The sequence below is a fragment of the Hippoglossus hippoglossus genome, chromosome 6 (genome assembly GCF_009819705.1).
Source record: "Hippoglossus hippoglossus isolate fHipHip1 chromosome 6, fHipHip1.pri, whole genome shotgun sequence".
Taxonomy (NCBI): domain Eukaryota; kingdom Metazoa; phylum Chordata; class Actinopteri; order Pleuronectiformes; family Pleuronectidae; genus Hippoglossus; species Hippoglossus hippoglossus.
The window spans coordinates 17,753,920-17,779,077 of record NC_047156.1 but is presented as its reverse complement, the minus strand read 5'-3'; the positions used below and the strand labels follow the sequence as shown (position 1 = coordinate 17,779,077).

Sequence of the window (25,158 nt, the reverse complement as noted above, 5' to 3'; positions counted from 1 at the left end):
GATGATAGATAATAGATGATAGATGATAGATAATAGATAATAGATAATAGATAATAGATGATAGATGATAGATAGATGATAGATAATAGATGATGGATAGATAATAGATGATAGATGATAGATGATAGATGATAGGTAATAGATGATAGATAGATGATAGATAGATGATAGATAATAGATGATAAATAGATGATAGATAATAGATGATAGATAGAAGATAGAAGATAGAAGATAGAAGATAGATGATAGATGATAGATAGAAGATAGATGATAGATAGAAGATAGATGATAGATGATAGATAGAAGATAGAAGATAGATAATAGATAATAGATGATAGATAGATGATAGATGATAGATAATAGATGATAGATGATAGATGATAGATAGATGATAGATAGATGATAGACAGAAGATAGATGATAGATAGAAGATAGATGATAGATAGAAGATAGATGATAGATGATAGATAATAGATGATAGATAGATGATAGATAATAGATGATAGATAAATGATAGATAATAGATGATAGATAATAGATGATAGATGATAGATGATAGATGATAGATAGATGATAGATAATAGATGATAGATAATAGATGATAGATAGATGATAGATAATAGATGATGGATAGATAATAGATAATAGATGATAGATGATAGATGATAGATGATAGATGATAGGTAATAGATGATAGATAGATGATAGATAGATGATAGATAATAGATGATAGATAGAAGATAGAAGATAGATGATAGATAGAAGATAGAAGATAGAAGATAGAAGATAGATGATAGATAGAAGATAGATGATAGATAGAAGATAGAAGATAGAAGATAGATAATAGATGATAGATAGATGATAGATAATAGATGATAGATAGAAGATAGATGATAGATAATAGATGATAGATAGATGATAGATAATAGATGATAGATAAATGATAGATAATAGATGATAGATAATAGATGATAGATGATAGATGATAGATGATAGATAGATGATAGATAATAGATAATAGATGATAGATAGATGATAGATAATAGATGATGGATAGATAATAGATAATAGATGATAGATGATAGATGATAGATGATAGATGATAGGTAATAGATGATAGATAGATGATAGATAGATGATAGATAATAGATGATAAATAGATGATAGATAATAGATGATAGATAGAAGATAGAAGATAGATGATAGATGATAGATAGAAGATAGAAGATAGAAGATAGATAATAGATAATAGATGATAGATAGATGATAGATAATAGATGATAGATGATAGATGGAAGATAGATGATAGATAGATGATAGATAGAAGATATATGATAGATAGAAGATATATGATAGATAATAGATGATAGATAAAAGATAGATGATAGATAATAGATAATAGATGATAGATGATAGATAGAAGATAGGAGATAGATGATAGATGATAGATAATAGATGATAGATGATAGATGATAGATGATAGATGATAGATAGAAGATAGATGATAGAAAGACAATAGATGATAGATAGATGATAGATAGATGATAGAGAATAGATAATATATAATAGATGATAGATAGATGATAGATAGAAGATAGATGATAGATAGAAGATAGATGATAGATAATAGATGATAGATAGAAGATAGATGATAGATAATAGATGAAAGATAGAAGATAGATGATAGATAGAAGATAGATGATAGATAATAGATAAAATATAGATGATAGATAATAGATAGAAGATAGAAGATAGATGATAGATAATAGATAATAGATGATAGGTAATAGATGATAGATAATAGATGATAGATGGAAGATAGATGATAGATAGATAGATGATAGATGATAGATGATAGATAGAAGATAGATAATAGATGATAGATAGAAGATAGATGATAGATAGAAGATAGATGATAGATAGAAGATAGATAATAGATGATAGATGATAGATAGAAGATAGAAGATAGAAGATAGAAGATAGATAATAGATGATAGATAGAAGATAGATGATAGATAATAGATAATAGATAATAGATAATAGATAATAGATGATAGAAAGATAATAGATGATAGATGATAGATAGATGATAGATGATAGAGAATAGAGAATAGAGAATAGATGATAGATGATAGATGATAGATGATAGATAGAAGATAGATGATAGATAATAGATGAAAGATAGATGATAGATAGAAGATAGATGATAGATGATAGATGATAGATGATAGATAATAGATAATAGATAGAAGATAGATGATAGATAATAGATAATAGATGAAAGATAGATGATAGATGATAGATAGAAGATAGCTGATAGATAATAGATAATAGATAATAGATAATAGATAGAAGATAGAAGATAGATGATAGATAATAGATGATAGATGATAGATAGAAGATAGATGATAGAAGATAGATGATAGATGATAGAAGATAGATAATAGATAGAAGATAGATGATAGATGATAGATGATAGATGATAGATAATAGATGATAGATAGATGATAGATAATAGATGATAGATGATAGATCTCACTACAAAGGGGATTAAACTGCAGACGTTTACCTGTGACATCAGTGACAAAAACAACATCTGAATCAACAACATTAACATCCCTGATTTTCACCTTTTTAGAATCAAAACTTAACCCCACCGCAATAGTACGCTTTGCCCTTTTCTTAATGCTACTGGAGCCAACAGTAGTCTTCTGAGATAAACTACAAGCCAACTCATTCCCTTTGGTTTCAAGATTAAGTCTTGGACCCAAGGACAAGTTAAGCTCTTTAGCTGAGTCTTTATTACTGACACAAACACCTGCAATATCAAACAGCTTTCGCCCTTTGGTTAAAGCTTTTGAAAATTGACATATGTAAGCAAACACATGATCAGGTCAACTAAAGTATACAACAACACTCTGCCCATTCTCATCTACCATCCCATCCACACTGCGTGCATGGGAGTCAACCACTGCATAACGTCCATCTTGACCAATGATTGCACATGTACTAGCCCTTAATGTTAAGAAGCATGTGTCATATTTCATACACATCTTTACTTGACCACTTTTTAAACTTGTGTGCACACCTGCCTTAATAAGCTCTCCCTTAACAACATCAACCTCTCCAGATACATAGTCACCATAAACAAACTCAAAGTTGTGTCCATCAATAACAAACTGTGTGGGAAGATCTGTAACACACAAGAATTTAAACGCACCACTTATCAACATGCCATCCCTCAAACATGTATAAAGCTTGTCACCTAAAACTACAACCTTGTCCAAATTCTTAGACCTCCATGAAAACATGCTCTCAAGTGAATGTGTTGCTATGCCTACCAATCTTATAGCCATACACTGTTGTCCGCCATATTTAAAATGGTCGTCACCCTGATGAAATGTTCCTCTGACAGAACTTAAATGACTTCCAAGGGTGACAAAACTGCTACCTTCCATAACCTGAGCGGCAACACTGATGTCAACATCACTGTCTCCACACACTGTAGTACTCTCTGTGTCGACTTTAACTTCGTTAACCACAGGAGGAACCACATGATCCATTGCATCAAGCACAGCACTGCTGAACCTGCACGGGTTCAACGGTATGGGACACTCCTCCACACCTGAAGTTGTGTCCACCTGTGAAAAGACATGCAGGACAACTATCAGTTAAAATGCATCTTATTAAAAGGCTGACCATACAAATAAAAATCAATAAACAGCTAAAGTTAACCATGACACATACCTGCTGCTCATCCATCCCGCGCTTTCTCTTCATTGCACGGACAGACTGCTGTAACGACAATATTATACATAGTATTAAACAACTGATGATTACTAAGAAACACATAAGAAATATATCATTTCATTTTGAGTCTATTCAATGTAAAACTATTACCTTGCTGACATTCCCAACAACCGTCCACTCAAAAGGGTTCGATCGGTGTGAAACGCTGACCTTCCCCTTAACGACCAGTTTTGGAATGATGCCAGAAGTAGAAGACGATGATGCCCTTGGGGAAACCTGTGGCTTTGGTGCAGGTGGCTGTACTTCCTGATAGGCAGCAGCCCACAGTAACTGTACAAGAATCCCCATGCCTTCACAATCGCTAAGGTGGACCTGTAAAAACGAGTTATTGAAAGTTTACTTACAACACAGAAATGTTACTCTAAGCATTGTCCTGATCACATGAACTTATAACAATTCATTTGTCATTTAACAACATCAAACTTACACCATCTCTACTCCACAGTTCACTGTGGTCCAACGGAAAGTGCTCAGTAATGGAATAGTACTTCACAACTTTAAAATAAATAAAAACACGTTAACAACTTATATTATATACACAAAAATGTTGATACATGTAACTGTAATTAAACTAAAAGCCATTATTTACATACCAGCCCTTGCCGCCACACGATGGAACTCTTGGCGAAATAATTCCTGCTGAACCTCCTCAATGTTCAGACGTGGAGGAAAGTCCATGACAAACACCTAAAAACAACAATGGTTGTTTACTACAACAGTATTATTTTTCTTCAAAGAAAATTGACTTACCAAAAACACAAACCTAATAATATTAAGAATAATAATGACTGATATATATTTATTTAATGAACGTACCTCTGGCCAACGACTGCGAACTGCAGGTGGAGATGCTGCAGGCCTGTGCCGCTTTCGTCAATGATGGTAAGTGTCTTGATATGCTTTATGTCACGTCAAGGATAAGATAGCAGTATAGCAGGTTCAAGTCTTTTTTAAATCCACCACACTGAACTGGTATCATTGGTTGGTTGGAGTTTCCAACAAGTTGTTAGTCTTTAATTTTTAATTTTTTTTTTCAGGCAAATGAATTGGCTTTTTAAGGACTTTAACATGCTCAAATCGTTACCAAAGTTTGCAGAAAATTAGAAAGTGGTGAAAATGTACGTATTCTGGAGTAATTTTAAAGGGGGCGTGGCAAAATGGCTCAACAGCGCCCCCTGGAACACAGCCCCTGAGTTCACATTGACCGATCTTCACAAAAATCGATACACAGGTGTATCATGACCAGACAAACAAAAAAGTCTCAAGGGGCATTATTTTGTATATAATATACATATATATATATATATATATATATATATAAGTAATACTGTTCAATTGAAATTCAGATCATTCAACTCACTTCAAACAGTTTGTGCTTTGATGTTTCAGTAAAGGTCAAATGACAAAAACAACAGTCCTCTGATCCTTAGATGTCACATTTAGAACTCTTTTTTGGCTTTGATATCAAAGCCAATAAAGTCACATAAAGGAGCAACATTTCTCAGCAGAATCAGACTCTACGACCATTTGTAGACGAGAGCTCCATTAGTAGATGACAGCTGCCCGAGAATCTTCTCTCTGACAACGTCCTTAAACCCCGACAGACGACCGTCAGTAGACCAGCGCTTCACGGCAAAACTACTTTACAAGTACTTTTCTTACATTGGATCACCTGCGTATTTCTTTTCAGGCAAATGAATTGGCTTTTTGAGGGGTTTAATTATTATTATTATTATAATAATAATATTTTATTTTATTTTTATTTCTATTTCTAATTCATACTTATATCTGCATGACCATAAAACTGGTATTAAACTGAAGTATATTACATGTGATATTTAAATGGTCTGGAAAAGTCGTAATAAAATGTCAATATTCAAATAAAGAACCTTTCATTGTGAAGAACTGCACTTTTAATGCACTTTGCCCATTTACCCTTATCTCATAAGTCACGTTCCACATGTTGGTAGAGAAGGTTTCCCGGAAAACTCCGTCTCCCACAATGCCCCTGTCCTCCGGCGCAGACTCAGTGGCACAGCATACTTGCCCCATTCCCTCCTCCCAACATTAATGCTAGCTAAGATGGTGGTTTGAGCGTAAATTGTCTCTACAATACCAAGAGAAGAAAAGGGGCAGAAACATCTTTACAGCCTTTTAATCACAGCAGACCAACTCGTCTACGGTTGTCTTAAGTGACCGTCCGTAGAAATTTGGACATTTCACATACACTGGGTCGCAGTCTCCGCCCAATCTGGTGTGACTCCCTCGGAGTGGAATCTAAGCTAAATACGGACAGGGTAAGTGACGCTAACGCTAGCCAGGCTGCTAGCCGGACTAGCCAGCACCCATTCTCCCTCATCAATCACAGGAGAGCTGGGTCTCCCACGACTTCACACACTGAAGCGAGAGCTACCTGGGGCTTGTGAGGGCACCGTCCGTGTTGTGTTAATGTCGTTGGAGCAGTGTCAGTTGTTTACTGTGTCAGTAACCCTCCTCCAGTCCAGCGCTAGCCTGTGTAGGCCGCGCCGTACGTCTTCATGATAATGTAGCACGCTAGCGGTTAGCAGGATTCAAGCTGTCATTTAGTATGTAGGATAAAGAGTAACGGCGTGTCATGCGTTTATTCATACGTTCAACACCAGTAACCAGATGGTATTCACCTGTGTGTATTTTGTTTTTGCTGGTTACACATCCAATCACCCCTGGATATCCGCTGCTAGCCCGACCGGCTTCTTTTGCCTAATTTGCGCCCAATGTTAGCTTAGCCTATCGTTAGTCAAATAACATCTGTCATAATGTAGGATCCGGGAGACAGAGTAGCTACAGTTACCAGCCTCTCTATCTGGGTATTTAGGCTGAACACACGACTTTAGCTTCCAGCTGGTGTCTGCAGGTGAAGCTGTGACTCCCGGTTTACAGGAGTATTCACCAGCTGCCAGCTACAGTAAATGGAAATGTTGGCATTTCGCTGTCATCATCCAATGGGGTTATATCACAGTGATGGCAGCGGTGTTGTCACACGTACAAACTGAACGGATAACATTTAACCACTTCAATCGTAAACAAACCCCGATTCCTTTTTGAATCCCCCTGTAAAGCCCCAGGATGACTGTGTCGAGTTAGTCACTGTCAGCCAGATACAACCAAAGATACCACAACATCCGCAGCAGCTATCAGTAGTGCTGCTATTAGCCTGTGTGTTAGGATGGACATTCATTTTCCACTTTACTAACAGAGGTTTGAGTAAACTATGTTCAGATTTACACTTCTGTCTGAGTATTCATAATGTCTTGATCATTAAAACAGTTGCAGATAGAGCTGAAATGATTAGTCGACTAATCCATAAATTGAGAGAAAGCTATCAGAAATGATTATGATGCCAAATATTTTCAGGTTTCAGCTTCTCAGATTTGACAATTTTCTCCTTTTCTTTGCCAAATTACTTCCTAAACTAAATATCTTTTTGTGTGTGGGTTTTTTTATTACTTGTGTTCGAACAAAGTAAGACATATGAAGAAGCTGCCTTTGACTTCCACTATTTTTTGTTATTTCATTACCTAAATTATTAATTAGGTAATTGTGAACGTAATCGCGAGTTGCAGCCCTACCTGCAGATTCTTTTTCTGAGGATTATTTAATCTCCAAAATATAACGATAGTCTTTTCAAATATTTCAGCTCAACCACAAACTACAGCCACCAAAAGTTGGATCAACACCTCTTTAAAAAGTTTAATCATAGACTGAACACTATATTTGTGATTAAAGTAAAAATATATTTCATTAGACTGCAGTAGTTTTAGCAAGGTGTACCTAATAAACTGTCAACTGAGTGTTATGTTTCATCTGCCGCTGACTGGGTAAAACTCTGCATGGATGATATTTATATAGTAATATGCCAGTGTGTGCTTAGCCCGATTTTTTTTTTTCTCTGCTGCTGAAGCAGCACCATCCTGCTCACTTGTTAACAGGTTCAAGTACGATAGCACTCAGAAAAGCAAATATATCGGTCAAGGCCCCACAGTCTCCTTAAATCCAAACAAGCTGCTCTTAATTGTACACAGTCATAAACACCTCTCCCCTAAATATGCCTGATTTTTTTTCATCAACATCCATGAATTATCCCTTATTATATTGGTGAAAACGTCAAAAACGCAATGTTAAAGACAGTGAAATCCACCCCCTGATCCACACCAAAAGGTAACTGTTTCTTCCCTGACACATACCTCTTCCTTCCACTAAGTTTCATGGAAACTGGGCTTGTAGTTTTTGTGTAATACTGCTAACTAACAAAAATCAAAAGCAGATGAAAACATACCCTTTTGGTGGAGGGTTAATAGTAGAAAGAATTCAGAAGGCTGACATTATTTTCACTCGTGCCATGAGGGAACTCTCAGACTCACCATCTTTTCTCTGTTTCCGTAGCCCTGTGCTCTGTGACCAACCTCAACACTCACACTAGCCGTGCCATAGGATGTCCCACAGCCCTGAAATGAAGGATGACCCCATGGAGTGCCCTCTGTGCATGGAGCCGCTGGAAATTGACGACGTCAACTTCTTCCCCTGCACCTGTGGCTACCAGATCTGCCGCTTCTGTTGGCATCGCATCCGCACAGATGAGAACGGCCTGTGCCCTGCCTGCAGAAAGGTTAGGAAACTTTGCAATGACCACGGAATCAGAGAAATTCATCCCAACTGGGCACTGAGCTGTCTGTAGTGTCAGCAGAGGGGATGTGCTTTGTGAACACACGGTGGAAATGAACTATTCAACCCCCTTTTACAGTAGCTTGTCATTTTAACTATCAGTTCATCATCAAGTGAATTTTATAGCATTAACAGTTTGGCAATTAAAGCCTGTTAAACAACCACACTGACAGCTAAAGGCCTCCATCCCACACTGTCTTTCACAAAGCCACATCATTTAGAAGAGTAGGGCTTTTTTTGTTCGTGCAATGGATGAAAAATTCTTTCTGTTTTCTCTGTGTAGCCGTACCCAGAGGACCCGGCTGTGTACAAGCCTCTGTCACAGGAGGAGATCCAAAGGATAAAGAATGAAAAGAAGCAGAAACAGAACGAGAAGAAGCAGAAGGTGACAGAAAACCGCAAACATCTGGCAAGTGTCAGAGTGGTCCAGAGAAATCTGGTGTTTGTGGTTGGGCTCTCACAGCGGCTCGCCGACCCGGAGGTGAGTACAGAGTGATCGCTCACCAGCTAGTGAGACCTGTGCTGCTGGTGTGTTGTAAATGATAACTTTGATATGAATAAGGTAGTGGCTGTGAAGGTAGATTTATCTTGAGCTTGACTATCATCCACAGTGTGAAGATTGAAAAGATCTTGATAGGAAGAGATTTTCATGGACATATAAAGGTCTCAGTGCAGCCCCCACCGAAGCCTCAAGCATAAAGCTTGTGTTCAACATTGTGTATTTGAGAAGTCACAGTCCATCAAAGCTCTCTGGTAATTGTTATTTCTTCACATTGTGCCTACAGGTCCTAAAACGACCAGAGTATTTTGGGAGGTTCGGGAAAATCCATAAAGTGGTCATCAACAATAGCACATCTTATGCCGGTTCACAGGTGAGAGGTCAAATCATACTGACTGGATGAACACGCAGTAGATAGGTTTATAAACTTTATCAGAGGTTAATCAATATATTTTATTTGAATACAGAAAACCTGTGCTGTTTACTATTTTGCTGAAATGTTACCATGAGTTGCTTAATATTTTTGTAGCATTGTTTTAGATATCTTTTTTTCTGTACTTTTTGTATATCAATTTTTTTAATTAGTAAATAGAACATTTCATAGATTATATTATTGGATTATTAAGTAGCCACTGTTTACTTTTCTGTTTTTTCAGGGGCCTAGTGCTAGCGCCTATGTCACTTACATCCGCTCTGAAGACGCTTTAAGAGCAATACAGTGTGTGAACAATGTGGTTGTTGATGGCAGAACACTCAAGGTGAGAGGTTACCCACAATCCTCATCAGTTGAACTTATATTTTCAATGTCCATCTTGTATATGGCTCTTAATTGGCTTTTTTTCTCACAGTTTGAAAGAGTTGCAGTGTATATAAGGATTAAACAAAAAATCTGACAGAAAAGTCCTTATTATTTTTCACATGTTTTCTTGTATCCTTTTAACTCTGCTTGTATCTGTTTTTGTATTCCAGGCTTCTTTAGGCACAACAAAGTACTGCAGTTACTTCCTTAAAAGTATGCAGTGTCCCAAACCTGATTGTATGTATCTACATGAGCTGGGGGATGAAGCGGCTAGCTTTACTAAAGAGGAGATGCAGGTAAAAGTCTAAGAATACATCTTCGCTCTGTCCTGTATGAGTCGGTAATAGTTGAAATAGCAGTCATCTCATGTTGTGTCGTTTGTTTCTAGGCGGGAAAACATCAAGAGTACGAGCAAAAACTCCTCCAAGACCTCTATAAAATTAACCCTAGCTTTCTACAACCTCCAGCATGTGGTACAGAGAAGTCGAAGAGTAAATCCAACTCCACACAGAGGTCGTTTTGTCATTTCTTCTATGTTCCTCATCCTATTACTTCCGCAGTAGCTTGTAGTATTGGGCTAACTTTGTTTTTATTTCTCCTGCTTTGCAACAGATCCAACAATAGCAATGGGAAAGATGGGTGGCCGACGCTGTCAGGGCATAACAAACTGGCCAATGGGCTTTCAGAGGACCGCAAGTCCCCTCCGCTGCTAGACTATCTAGACCAAGACGTTATTACTTCAGATGGGCTAGATACAGACCTGGGTCCTGGTCAGCGTACAAGCCTGTCCCCCTTCTCCTCCAACTGTGACAGTAACAGGTAACACTGACCACCCCTCGTCAGTACTGCTGTATACTCCAAAAAATGATTTATCATCTTCAAAGGGTCCACATTGTAGAAGATACTATTTTCATTTCTCTATTTTGTTATGAACCATGTCTTGACATGGGGAGGTGTCAGCTAAATGATATGTAATGTTTCAGAGCCAACAAGCTATGAGAATAAAAATATACGGAAATACTGCACAATCACTGCATGTCAGGAAGAATATATCATTTTCCATCCTTCGGTTTACAAGGAGAGTTTTTTTTCTGAAATACCACACAACAAATTTTACTCCAGATTTGATTGTCCGTTTTAGTAATTTAACCGCTGATATTGCAGCGGGAGTTTTACCAAGCTAGTGTAGGCTACTCTTCATTATCTCTGTGTGGGTTAGCTGTACGTCACTCAGAAAACATTCAGCCAATCAGAGCAGACCAAGAAAATGAGAGAGGATATGTCAAACTGTATAGAGATGGTTTTTGGTTCTTAAAACCCCAAATACTTCTTTTGGATATCAAAACTTTAGATAAAACGCTAGAGATGTGAAAAATTTGTATGTAAATAAATGTCTTTTCTGTCTTTAGTCCCAGTGACAAACCTTCAGAATCAATCGGTATGGTGAATGGAGAGACTTTACAACCGGTAAAACTACTTAAACTATTATTATTTCAGTTACGTCTAAATGACGGTAAATCTGGTCTGAGACAGAGGACCTCACAAGCATTTGTTGTTCCCTCTTTTTTTTTTTTTTACTAGATACCCACCAGTGACTCCCCCTCCCCTCCTCCGGGTTTAACCAAGCCCAGCCTGGTGGTGCCCATCAGTGTGTCAGACCTCACAGCCCGTTCCCCCTTCGAGGGTGCGGCAGCCGAGTCCCAGTCGCTCTTCTCAGACAACAGCAACTTCAGACACCCTAACCCACTCCCTGCCGGCCTGCCCCCCTTCCCCAGCTCCCCCCGCGGCAGCTCTGACTGGCCCATGACCCCTGAACCACAGAGCCTCTTCACATCAGGTACAATTGAGATTAAATGAAAATGGTTGTGCTTTTAAAACAGTAACACAAAGTCACAGCAACAGTTTTGAAATGATGGATTCACCTGCTTTATTCTGACTATTTGTTTTCATAATACAGTGGCCATAAGCTTTGTACACCATAATATTGACTGTAATGGTGGTGTCTTATTACTTTTGCATTGTCTGCTGTTGCAGGCTTTGTAAATTGTTCTTGATAATAAAACGAGCAGACTGCATTAGAGGGCTGCCCCCTCTTTACAGATTAGTCAATCTGTAGTCAGAGACATAGTCACCATTTACTCAATAAATCTTTTTTTATAGGAAATGACCTATAATTTAATAGTCGTCACTGAATGATGTCTCTGGCTTCCTGGTAGTGCTCTTAAATATGTTAGTCTTGAATAAGATTTCAAAAGGTCTTTTGAAAAACATTGCAGAGACAGTTTGAGGGATTTAGCCTGTTACCAGACAAACTGCCAATTTAGTGCACAAAGCTGAAAATAATGTGCTGAAGATAAAATTGTTACTGTTCTTCAACCCTTTGATTACAGTCGTAACTCTGGTCTCCTTTGAATAGTAACTCTATAAATATTATGACCAAGTCAGCGTAAGAACAAGAGATACTGAACCTAAGCACCAGAGGCACAAACTGTGTAGAAATGCAAGTATTTCAGCCTTATTTTTTCATAGGGAGTAGTAGCCTGTAGTAACACTTCGTTTTGTGTGGAAAACACTTTGAAAGCCACACATCTTAACTAATTCTGTGTCAACAGCTGTTGCAGTGATATGGGATCCTCAAATGCAGAGATGTTAAGATCAGGAGACTCTGACCTGTCAAACACAATTGGTGTCTTCTAAAATGTTTTGAGTGGTCACAGATGTAGCTCTAAATGCAGTCAGTCATGTAAGATTTTCTCACTTCAACTTATATCTGTCTTCTTTCCTCACAGACACAATACCAGTGTCTTCTTCCACAGACTGGCAGGCGGCCTTTGGCTTCGGCTCGTCCAGCAAACAGCAGGATGACGACTTGGGCTTCGATCCCTTCGACGTCACCCGCAAGGCTTTGGCCGACCTGATAGAGAAGGAGCTGTCGGTGCAGGATCAGAGTCCCTTGTCCCCGGGGCTCCTCCCCCACGGGAGCAATCACGGTCCCGGCCTGCCACCCCTCAACCCAAGCGCCGCCTCCCACCACTTCCCCAGTGGCCTGCCACGCCTTCCCCAGCTCCACCACAGAGCCATCTACAGCTCGTTCAGCTTCCCCGGCAGTCAGAACAGCCAGGCCAGTCAACAGCAGCCAGCTGCCAGACACCCCTGGATGGGCGTCCCCACACGAAATAACCTCACACACTTGAACCACTCAGCCAGTGCTGCCTCACACAGTAATTTCCTGGACCTGAATCTGCCCCCTCAGCACAACACAGGGCTGGGAGGGATCCCCATCTCAGGTACAGGACACCTGGGTCACTTTTCATGTTAAAATCCTGAGCAGATGCATTACATGATGATGTTATTGAATTTCACAGCGTATGTCCACTTCCACACAGCGTTAAGATACTGTTTACTATTGTTTTGATTAACCTTTATTGACCTTACAGAGGAAACAGTCGCAGTTCTGCATTCAACCACTAGTCTGTGATTCTGACACCTGAGGAACTGACACGTGTTTTTTCCTCTCCTGCAGAAAACAGCGGCTCTATAGACGGCTTAAATGTAAAAGAGTGGCAGGACGGCCTCAGAGCTCTCCTGCCCAACATCAATATCAATTTCGGGGGTCTCCCAAACTCCTCTTCGTCTTCATCCTCCTCATCCTCCAACAGTGTTAATCACATCGGTGGGCCGACAGGGCCAGTAGGCATCTCACACAGCCTGAGCTGGGATGGTACAGCCAGTTGGATGGACCCTGCTATCATCACAGGTAGAAACTACAATGCAGGTCATTATTTGATTAACAATCAAACATTTTTCTATTTCATTATTTGGTTTAGTCATCACATTTACAAATCTGTTTTATCATTTTTGCTGAGAATAAGGATTAATCAGTTATCACAATACTTTCTGATGATTTTTTATTGTTGGTCAAGGAATTGTATTAGCCTTACACTCTTTGTATTTACTCCCCCCCCCGCAGGCATCCCGGCCTCGGTAGGCAACAGTTTAGACTGTCTCCAGGACGACAACCCACCACACTGGCTCAAATCCCTGCAGGCACTCACAGAGATGGACGGCCCGGCCAGTTCAGTGGTGACCACGCCCCAGCCCCTCCACAGCGGCCTCCTCGACGCCCACCTCCCACTCCACCACAGAGCCGCCGGCGGCTGGGCTCCCTACATGCCCCCACCCACAGCCAACCCCGCCAGCCAGTACCACTCCCCGCCCCCAGGCTTCCAGACCGCCTTCAGACCCCCAGGACAGCCCGCCACAGAGCTGCTACAGAGTGCCGCCGTGGACCGCCACTGAACACAGACTACAGCAGACACCCCATCCATTCCCTCACTACCACTTAATACCCACTCATCCTGTACCCTGTTCTGCCCCTCCCCCCCAATGCAATACACACCAATCTGCAGAGTATGAGAAATTATTAACAAAGTAACAAACATGCTTTCTTCTTTTTCTCTTTCCCCCTCCTTTATTGTCTACTCCGAATGCCTATTTGTTTTTGTTTCTGTTTGTGGCACACAAGTTATCAAGACCCTTTGTCTGCTACCATCACCAATCCTTAGACCTAGTTCTGGGCGTTAACATGGGTAATCATTGTGTTGCTTGCCGTTTTACGGAGAGCACAAGAAAAAAGTAGAGCATCAAAGCGACCAGTGGTGACACAAGAGTTCACAAACTCTACAAACTGGCAACGAAACAAATCAGCTGAAGTGGGGTCTTTTAAAAAAAACAAAAAAATTACGTAACTGAGTAAGCATGAACAACATTTGTGTTTTTTGAAAGTTGAAAGTTGCAATTAGGTTTTGAGGAATGAAACAAGCTGTGAATCTGCTCTTTGAAGCTTTGCCCCAAAGACCCTCATCCTCCCCACTTTTACAGGAGACTGAAACGGTTAACCCTTCCAGCTGAGAAGCGGATAAGACGAGGCGAGAGAGAGAGAGAAAAAAGGGGTTGGCACTTAGCTTTTTTTGAGAGTGTTTTTTTTTTTCCAATGAAATGTCCCAAAAAAAGAAGCTGAGATCTGGTGAGAAGAGAGTGAATGCAGATGACACATGGGAGTTGAGGGCACAGGCTATGCATGGGCTCCCTGTTAGGTAGGGACACAAATGGTCTGCCTGAGAGGCCACTTAGCCCACATTCCCTTCAGTGGAGGGCTCTCAGTAGCCCCATCCTGCTGGAGGGAAATTTTTGCTGAACCTCTGTATCAGAGGATAGAGCACTGCCTAACCGCGGGGAGCCCTGGCTTTGGGAGATTGTGGCACACATCCTGAGCAATAGGGCTAGACTCTTACTCACAGTGCCACTGTGTGGTACCTGCAGTAGCTAGCCCTAACATGGACAGCCACCAAGTAGACAGGACAATGATTAGGCGGATGAGGAAATGACCCACGATGATAGTGAAAGGGGTTAACAGGTCCCCTTGTTCGACCCACAAGGGCTTAAACGAGGCCTTAAAATGAACAGATGAGAGAAAGGAGCTCGAGTGAGTGAAGGGAGGACTCTAACGATTGCTGAAAATTATGCAATATTGTATTTGACTTTAGCAACTGTATGTGAGCGTGTGTCATAAAGAAAGATGCAGCGAGACAATTATGAGTACTGTAGTAGTGTTTTTTTTAAGGAGCTCTCACCCATTAGGATTCGCGACCGGCCTCTCGGACCACCGCCGTTTTTTTTTTCTTTTTTGAAGTCTTAATTCTCTCATCCGTGTTCGCTCTATCTCTCTTTCTCTCTCTTACCACCCCCCTCCCCACCCCACCCCCCTCCTGCTGTTCTGTATTTAACAGTATTCACAAAATGAACAAACTCATCCAGGAGAAACCAACCACAGAGTCATACAATGGGTTTTAACATGATGTTGCGAGGTTTAAAAAAAAAAGAAATCGAGGCGCTTAAAGGAAGTCAACTGTCCTCTGCAGGTCTGGAAAAATGAACCTTAAATAAAACTGAAAACTCAGAGCTGGTGTTTGTCTGATGTTGTGTTCTCATCACCACGACTCAAACATGTGCACGATTTTAACTATAAAGTGGTCACCACCATATTATTCATGACTGATCTTGTAAATCACACCTGTTTCATATTCCGAAGTCTTCCACTAGGGGGCAGATGACTTTCTCTTACTGATGAAGCTCTGCAGTCAAACTTTGGGTCAGCACACACAAGGTTACACTGAATGACACTCGGATACAACACTTTTCTCTGATGCATCATGTTTTTCTTGCTAAATAACACTGTTAAATTTCACTGTATTTATCAAGCACATTAGATATATATAAGGTTCAGAAGGAGGCTTTGATCATATGTTTTATTTATAGCAGCAAGCGTGCAGATCTCAGGGCTTCAGTTTGCAGCTCTTCAGCTTATGCAGCAGCAGATTCCTGCAGCACTTTATTTGTCCTGTAGGACTAGTGACAGACACAAGGAGGAGCACAACTGATACAAATACTTTACTGTCTCAGCAGTAAGATACTGTATCTGAATCCGGTGCCTCTGGATTTATTCATTCCCACGAATCCCTGATTCCAGTGTGTTTTTTTCCCCTCTTATATTGTAAAGTTCCCATCATTTTGTGAGCATTGGGGAGTGTAAACAGAAAGTATAATGTTTTGTTAATGTGGTTTAATTTCCCCACCTTTCCCCTCATTTGAAACACATTAAGATTTTTTACAACCAGACAAAGTTATAATGGGTTTTTGTTTTTGGCAAATTCAATAGTTTTTGTACAAAAGTGTAGGTTCTGCTGGAAAATCTGAAAATATAAATATACATCTGTAAACATATATTTAGCAAATAAAACAGTAAATTACTTCTTATGTATAAATAAATATAGAAGAAATAAAGATATTTAATTAGAATCAGTGGGAAACATGGACTCAATAACATGAATAACACTAAAATTGGTGATAAAAGTTGTCATGATACATAATAACATGAGTTCGCAACAATAAAACCAACATGGCTTTGCAAAAATATTCTGGGTGGGAACTAATCCAAAATAAATTGTTTATACGGATTTTTACAATATGAACACAGGAAGTGTAATGTGGGCTATACACGTTGAGTTGATTTTCTTCTTAGTTAAAATGTTTACTATCTGGCACTACTTAACTGATGGCGAATTATCCACTTGCAGTTTGTGTTCACATTGTTGCCATGAATGTTTAGAAAATTATCACTAAATTGATTTGATACAGAAGAAAAGTAAAAAATCTATATAAGGAGCGTCTTTTTCCTGTGATTTCAAAACGGATTTCTGGATGTGTTTCCGATACAAGGTTGGAAACAACGACACCATTGGGGGGCGTAAGTAACACACAATTTGTGTTTATCATGTCTGTGTGTGTTGATTTGACTGAGTTATGACTCTGGAAACGAGTTCACATTTTGGCGCAAATTGCGGCTGAAGCCTCGGTTCTCGATGTGTATAAGCTTGTTTGTGCTAATGGGAAGAAAAGCAGAAAATCCTCACTTTGATCTTTTCTTTTTCACCTAATGCTCACATTCATTTTGGTTTATTTTGCATTTAAGGTTCAGCTGCTTTTAAACTGCCCCCATTCAGCTATATGACTTATAACTTATACATTAACTTATTGATTTATCCATTTCAACAAACTTTGAAGCTGCCAGGAACCTAAAGTACAAGACAAATCACCACTGCTTATAAAATGAACAAATGTTGAGTTATTATCACTCAAAACCTTCTATATCTCATTTACTCTTATAGCTTCACACTTTAAAAATGTAAGAATTAAAACGGTTTCTGTTTAAAATGATGTTATCTTTCAGGGTCAGTGAAAGTCTATTTTCAATTTACACTTAAAAAACCTGAGTGGCAAAACGAAATTAGTTAGTTAGTGTGTTTAGCTAATGTCTGACTCATATTTCCAGATCCTGATACCAAAATAAGATAAATAAATGTGGACCGATGAGGATCCTTTTTCTGAGTTTTGATTAGTGCTTTTTTATAATTCTGTCACTTGACAGTCACCTGCTGCTTATCTCCATGAACTAACTCCTAATATTCATGTAACGAGCGGATTGAAACGTAAGCATTTTCTTTTGCCATTTTCTGAGGATTCTTTTTGAAATTTGCGATTCATTTGGATGCAAACTCAGTTTATTCTTGTAAGTAACTGAGAATATTAATAATTAACTTTTTAAAATATTCTTTTAAATCATGTTTTTTTATCACCAACGGATATTAAATGAAATTGTGTGTGTGAATGCTTCATATCGGGTGACTCCAGCGGTGGATGTAGGATTTTTCTAGATCGGAGGGGCCAGTTATCCTTTCAGTAAGCTCCACATTTAAGTCAATCCTTATTATTAGCTCTGTGGCTTCAAGTAAAACCACACATCAATGAATACATTTGGAGAATTGTTCCATGTACAAGCTCATTGTGTTTTTCAAAAAAGCTTAGAAAATAACAAATCTTAGTAGATGACTAATGGATTGTTGATCCTCTCAGCGCCCGTCCTGGAGTAAAGAGACATGTTGTTGAAACAGACGCCCCTCTGCTCAGACCCGGGGATGTTCGAAGTAACCCACCCTGAACTACCACCACCCCACCACCACCACCATCCCGCTGTTTACAGGCTCCAGGTGCTGAGGAGGCAGCAGCAGAGGAAGGTGAGTGTGTGAATAATGCAGGTGGGCAGCAGATTCAAGGGCTGTGACAATGAGTCAGCAGCAACACACAGAGTGGGAGGGGAGGAGGGGGGCTCTGCTCTGCTGAGAGGAGGAGGAGGAGGAGCAGGAGGAGGAGGAGAGTGTTCCTCCACCAGCACACACTCACGCAGACGCTGCACTGAAAACACAGTGCAGGTATGTTTGTGATGATGCACGTCCGACGCGTTCAAGAATAGCATCTGTTCCCTTTCTGCAAGCTACAGAAAATAACTCTGGTTGTTGTCTCTTCTTTCTGCTCCGCCGGAAACATTTGCCCTAAAAGCTGCATGGACTGGATCTTTGAGCGTTTTGTGACAGACAGTGTTGCCACTGATTAGTTTATTGATCTTCCTGCACTGCTGAAACAGCATATTTATGCTCATTATCATAAAGGGGATAGAGGAGGAGTGAAGCTGGATGATGAAGCAAAGGAGCTTAGAGGTAGAGAAGTCCTGGATGTTACTGTCACATTTGTTCTTATTTAAGAACTCAATTGGGGGAAATTAGGTGACTTCAAACTCCTGTCTCTAAATGTCTGACTGATGAATGCTGAGTATTTGCAAAATAAATGTCTACAAACTGCATTTAACTGGAGTCAGGTGTAACATCGGGCGAGGCAGAAAAAGCCCTGATTTTTCACTCTTCCACAGAGCCAGCCCTCTGCAGGGGTTCAGTCTGTTAAACTGCTGAAATCTTGCTTTTCTTGAGGACTGCAGCTACAGTGAGAGGGCATGTGGAGAGGGCACAGAATAGCTGCAGTGGCTGCTGCTGTGGAGCTAGCTGACAGTAACAGATGGATCGTGAGCCAAAATATACACGATACCGTCCCCAAACTGCAGCTGTGTTGTCTGTGGTGGTTTTGTGCCATCTTCAGTGACACTGCGCAGGTGAGCCAGGACTGCGCAGGTTCTGTCATTGCACTTATACTTTAGTATTTGTTACATACTGGAGATTAAGTGAGGCTGCTTTAAGCCTCATGTAACAGCAGATCCACTCTGACACTTCCCTGCACTGTACTTAATAATGCAACATAGAAAATATTAAAGTATTTGTTTTTATTTTCTACAGACTCCTCTCCTCTTCACTTAGAATAACCTGCAATACATCATTTTACTGACCTCCGCCGTGGATGTTAGGTTTCCCTCAGCGTTCGTTTGCTTGTTAGTTAGCAGCATCACACAAAAACTACTGGACAGATGACCACAAAATCATGTGTCAGGATACATAGGGGTCAGAACCCATTACATTTTGGTTCAGATCCCGTTTAGGGGTGGATCCAGGATCCATTTCCCTTGATTTCTCTGAGAATTATATGTGAATCCTGATGAAAAGGTTCAGACATATTTAGGGAAGTGATATTTTTGCGTGTGAGCAATTTGATATGTATGTATGCTTGTTGTATGTTTGTATGTGTATATGTGTGTATGTAGATCTGTACAGTATGTACATGTGTAAGTATAATTTCCAGGCCCGCTGGCTGCATGGGAAACCTGCAGGGACTGCTCTCAGCAGAAAGCACTCTCTCTCTCTCTCTCCATTTGTCAGCCATTGACAGGCTCTCTCACCAGTGCAGCTGCTTGCACTGCAAAAAATTCCCGTTTTGAAGTTTAGTCCCATGTTGAGCTTTTACAATGAGGGATGCAATTATTTGTCAGGTTAATTGGATGGAAAGATAATTAGCAACTATATTGGTTGTTGCCAAAACGGCACAATTCTGAGGTTCCAGCTTCCGCAAGGAAATGGGTCTTAATTTTATATTGATGTAAACTGAATCTCTTTGGGTTTTCGAACATTGCTCAGACAAAATAAGGCACTTTAAGCTGTGAGAAAGGGGACATTTTACCAGTTTTATAGACCAAACTGCTTATCAAAAAAGTCATTAGCAAAATATTTGATAAGGAAAAAAATAATGAGTTGCCATTATAATTAGAACCGAAATTTGAGGTAAATAATTCCAGTTGGGGCTTTAATTTAGAGGAAAATAAAGCCTAATTTAACTGACACTTAAAATGTATATATTAATGTCCCCTCATTGGCGCATTATTCATTGTCTTGTTTTTTTAAATTCCTATTCAGAGGAGACTCAGTAAATGTTGACGGACATGATGAGGTGGGTATTTTTTGCAGTGTGCATAACTCTCAACTGAGCCACACAAGCCTTTACTGTAAATTCCACGAGCAGTCCAGTTAATGTGTCCTGGCCAGGAAAACTGACATGCTCCTTCATCATCGTACAGTATGTAATGGCTCTGCTGCGAGGGGTCTGTATGTAGAGCAACATGGACGCTGCTTTATGTCCAACAATGTCTTTGTGTCCTCTCATGCAAACTTACGATGCTTGACTCTAATTTGACTCTTTTGAAAGCCGCGCATGACTCACTGATATTTAACCTGGATATTAAAATGCTGCTATATAGTATATAAGGTTAATTCAGATATTTGACTACAGACGAGTAGTTGGACGAGAGACGTTGATTATGCTCGTATTAACCTTCTATGGGGCAGAAATTTGTTGATGGATCCTGATTTACATGGTAATTTCCCAACTAACCATTACTCTAAAGCTAAAATTATTAATTGATCGGGTCATTCATCAATAAATAGAAGAAGAAAATTCCCTGGTACCTCTGTTGCTGGTTCAGTCTTCAGTCAGCGCAGACAGTCGATGCTCAGGTTGTGCGAATCTCAGCAGGTCCCTCACTCTTCTTGCTGATATCCTTTTTTGTGGTTTTGTGTTTGCTGGCCTCCTTGAGCGCTGTGTGGTGATGTAATTGAAGTGGGAAGGTCACAGCACCGATTCCGTTTTGAGTTTTCTCGCCCAGACAAAGGCGCTGCTGACCCTGCACACTGGGCCGGAGCTCAGCACGTAAACTGAGATCCTCATCACCTGATATCACAGTTTAGGACATGAACTGCAAATCAGACCAATATGGGAATATTGCCAACATAGTGAACGTCTTAATTCGGAATCGCCAATGTGTTCGCATGCAGGTTCCAAGCAGTCGGGTGGATGAATAGATGAACTGATCACTTTACAGATTGATCATTTTATGGAGGGATCGTGGACAAACAGACTTTGTTATATATATATTGATGTTTGTTTTCAGTCAATGTGCTGAGTCATGCATTTCCCCCTGAACATGTTGTGATGGTTAGACACCACACCACAGGATGAGCCTGTGTCTACGTCAATGGAAATCAAATAAACCGGTACATAAAAAGAGGAGTGGTTCATTCATGATGAACTCATCCCTTCTAATCAGGTCATCACCACCTTCTCTGGATCGTATCGTCTCTGCCGTATCACTACAGTGGTGTAGGGCTGTCAGTGGCCCGAGGTAAAGAGGTACATTTAACTGGCCTGAGTTTCACAGAGACCATTTGTGGACTTCCACAAGGACGAGGAAATTATGGACATGCCCTTAATTATTAAACAAGTGTGTCAGCAGCCTGGCCTGATGGAGGTAATGCAAAGAGGAAGTGGGCCAGAGAGAGGGCCTTTGGGATCGGGGGATAAGAGATGAACTGGTGGGCTCGGACCTGGGGGCGGGGTGGTGTTAGGCCCAAGGGCTTTGCCTTTAGCTTGGTGGATCCAATAATGCTGTGAGAGCTATATTGCACATTGTTAACATTCAGAACCTACATGAAGCTGTTAGAGCGCCGTGCACAGGAATCTCACTGATTTGGTTTTACACAGTGCGACAGCAGAGGACAGCTGGCAATTTGATACAGGCAAATCATATGATACTCTGCAGGCAAAGCTGATCGGGCGACAATGAAAAGGCCCTGGAGAAAGTTTTTGGATGACGTCAACAGGAAAAGCATGGCATTTCTGTTCAAGGGATATGGGATGATTGTTTGTCTTCAAATACATCGATCTGGGAATATCAAGTGAGCCAGAGGCCTGACTCAGGCAAATCGACCATCCTCGCTCTCTCTGTGTTTGTGTGTGTGTGTGTGTGTGTGTGTGTTTGTGAGAGACAGCACGTGCAGCCGCAGTGCATTTACATCCCTGACAGGAAAACATTTGGCTCACAGCTGATTGTCGACTTTTCATTCAAGCAGACTTGTCTTCAGGTGTTGTGTAGAGTGTGCAGGGAGGAGGAGGGCGAGGGTATTAAGCTCGGTGAAGGCCCGTTACACCGCTGACCGACAGCACCTCAATTAGTCCATCACACGGATCAGGGATTACCAGGACAGTGGCTTAAACCACAGTTTTAACTACATGTTTGTCATTTGCATGTTCAGGCTGACATCTGAACGAAAGTGTGAACGTGAGACCACCTTTAAACATCCATCTGACAGTGTGAACACTCAACCTTCTTCATGTTCAGTCTGGTAATAATCTGTGTTCTTTGCGTATTATTTTTCTTCTTCACCCAATGGAGCCAACTCTGTCAGTTGTTGCAGGTCTGGTTATGATACTTGCCAAAACAGAAAATAATTTGTAAATATACTCCATGTAATCACTCCAATAAACCATGGATATTGTAGCTTGTTTTGACTCAGTCTCACTATTGGATGAAAACTAAACCAGTGTCCAGCTGTTTTTGAAGATTGTTCAGCCTTGTATAAAATAGTAATAATATATTTGTGACTCATTTTTAAAGAAGAATGTTTTCAGGAGGACTCAATGCGCTTGTGGCTGACGAAGCTTGGGGCACCCAAACTGATTTTTGGTGTATTTTTGTGGGATTTGACAAGTTAGATACGTGAGGTTTTGATGATTTTATTAAATCTGTTCATCTTCATTTGGACAATTGTCTTGTTCTTGCTCAGCGTGACACGTGGAAGTCTTTATGCAGAACTTAGAATGGATCACGTCTTTTAAGAGAGATCAGTTATCGACTCATCATGGTTGTGGTGCTGGCGTTACAATTTTATTGCATAATTGTTTGTGTCTTGCACTGTTTGGTTTGTTATTAAAACCCTTGTGTTTGTGCAGCCCATTGCTGCTTGTAGCTGTAATTTATGGCAATTGAGCTGCTTTCTTCTGTTGAGACAAAAACACAACAACCTGCGATTTAATCGTGCCAAAGTTTTGTGTATTTCAAAGTCCATAAAGGGAGAGGCTTCACAGGTATGCTATGGGCTACACAATAAATGCTGTGGTAGGCGATGTGGTATTGTTTATAAGTTATGTGCTGTAATTGTCCTATAAAAATAAACAAATAAAAGGTAATGATGTAAAAAATCAACACAGGCATTTAGACTTATTATTTGACAGCTGTGTGTGTGTGTGTGTGTGTGTGTGTGTGTGTGTGTGTGTGTGTGTGTGTGTGTGTGTGTGTGTGTGTGTGTGTGTGTGTGTGTGTGTGTGTGTCTGCGACAACAGGGAGAGGAATTGAATTAAAGCAGGTACAATCTCTCCTACAGCTGAGCTCCTCTCCTGTACGACGCTCTGCTATTGCAGTCCAGTGGAGCTTCACAGCACTCAGGAGAGGCAGCGAGTGAGAGACAGACACGGACACAGGGAGAAAGAGAGAGAGAGAGAGTGTGTGTGCAAGAAGAGTGGGACCTGCGCCAGCTCACCCCACCCTTACTGCTGCTGCTGCTGCCTGCAGAGTGAGGAGTGCTGCATTTCCTGAGGGCAATGCAGAGGACAAGGAAGAAGAGACTGGATGGTGTTAAGGTCACCGTACAGCAAACACAGACCCGGGCTGCAGACACAGACACAGTGTCTGTGGTGGACACAGACACTGAGAGGGACAGACGAGCTACAGCATTCACCAGGATGCATCTGCTGTGAAATGTTCGGCTTCACGCGCTATCAGAGGACAGAAGTGGGAGTGAATCATTTTCACACCCCAAAAATGACGCCCCCTCATTTCAGCTTCACGGCTCGATTTTCCTTTCACTGTTCTATGATTGGATGTGTGTGTTTGTCGGCTGATTTTTTTGTCACTGCACTCGACAGATTTAGTGCTGAAAGACCTATTTGTTATATGACAAAAAAATGCCTTTAGAATCACACTCTTAAAAACAATTTGTTTAAGAGTGTGTCTAAAAAGGTTATGATTTAATTATATGACCGACGAAAACTAAACTTCACCTTTTCAAACACACCATCCCACCAGTGGAACACTTTGGCCAGGGTTGCTCTACTTTAGGTGTGTTTTGGTCCCTGCTGCACTCAGTCTTCACTCGGCCATCACTAATTATACATTGTTTGAAAGCATGAAGTGTCCGGATTCTATAGTGAATGGTCTGTAAATAGTCTGTATTTTTATAGCAGCTTTTCTAGTCTTGATGACCACTCAAAGCGCTTTACAGTCCAGTTTATTGCCATTCACAGATTCATACGGTGCATCTATGGGCAGCACTTTTTCTATGACACTTCGGCATGCAGATGGGGAAGACTGGGATCAAACCGCTGATCTTCTGGGTAGAGGACGAATGTTCTACAGCCACATCCGCTATCTTCACAAAACATTTCACTTTGTGCAAATGTTTTTTACACAAAAGGTGCAAACTATAGCCCTGTATTTCCGTTTTTATGCTGAAAAAATAGACCGGAAATAACCCAAATAATAAATATCCCCTTTAAATTATGCTACTTCCATGTTTGTGTGTCTAACTTTTTTCAGTATCACATTCTGACTTATCTCTTTCAAAGGAGCTGGAGGTAATGGATGCAATGAAAAGGCATGAAGAACGGAAACCTTTTTTTGGGGGGG

At 40.3% G+C, this 25,158-nt stretch overlaps 1 protein-coding gene and 1 long non-coding RNA gene across 3 annotated transcripts; both read left to right on the top strand.

Annotated features, from left to right (window-relative positions):
- The first annotated feature begins 5,822 nt into the window (after positions 1-5,822).
- On the top strand, positions 5,823-15,770 carry cnot4a (CCR4-NOT transcription complex, subunit 4a). Of its 2 annotated transcripts, none has more exons than XM_034588513.1 (13): positions 5,823-6,107; positions 8,233-8,455; positions 8,795-8,992; positions 9,297-9,383; positions 9,667-9,768; positions 9,980-10,105; positions 10,198-10,322; positions 10,422-10,628; positions 11,219-11,276; positions 11,391-11,646; positions 12,599-13,096; positions 13,333-13,566; positions 13,780-15,770. In XM_034588513.1, the coding sequence occupies exons 2-13, from the start codon at positions 8,282-8,284 to the stop codon at positions 14,106-14,108; spliced, it is 2,394 nt and encodes a 797-aa protein (XP_034444404.1). In that variant the 5' UTR covers positions 5,823-6,107; positions 8,233-8,281; the 3' UTR covers positions 14,109-15,770. The 2 variants fall into 2 exon arrangements, with proteins under 2 accessions (XP_034444404.1, XP_034444403.1); XM_034588512.1 differs by having other exon boundaries at positions 5,856-6,107; positions 13,333-13,584.
- A 1,255-nt stretch (positions 15,771-17,025) lies between these two features.
- LOC117763233 lies at positions 17,026-25,101 on the top strand. The gene is made up of 3 exons (XR_004614129.1): positions 17,026-17,115; positions 18,282-18,442; positions 24,777-25,101. It is a non-coding gene; the product is annotated as an uncharacterized LOC117763233 (long non-coding RNA).
- Positions 25,102-25,158: the final 57 nt, after the last annotated feature.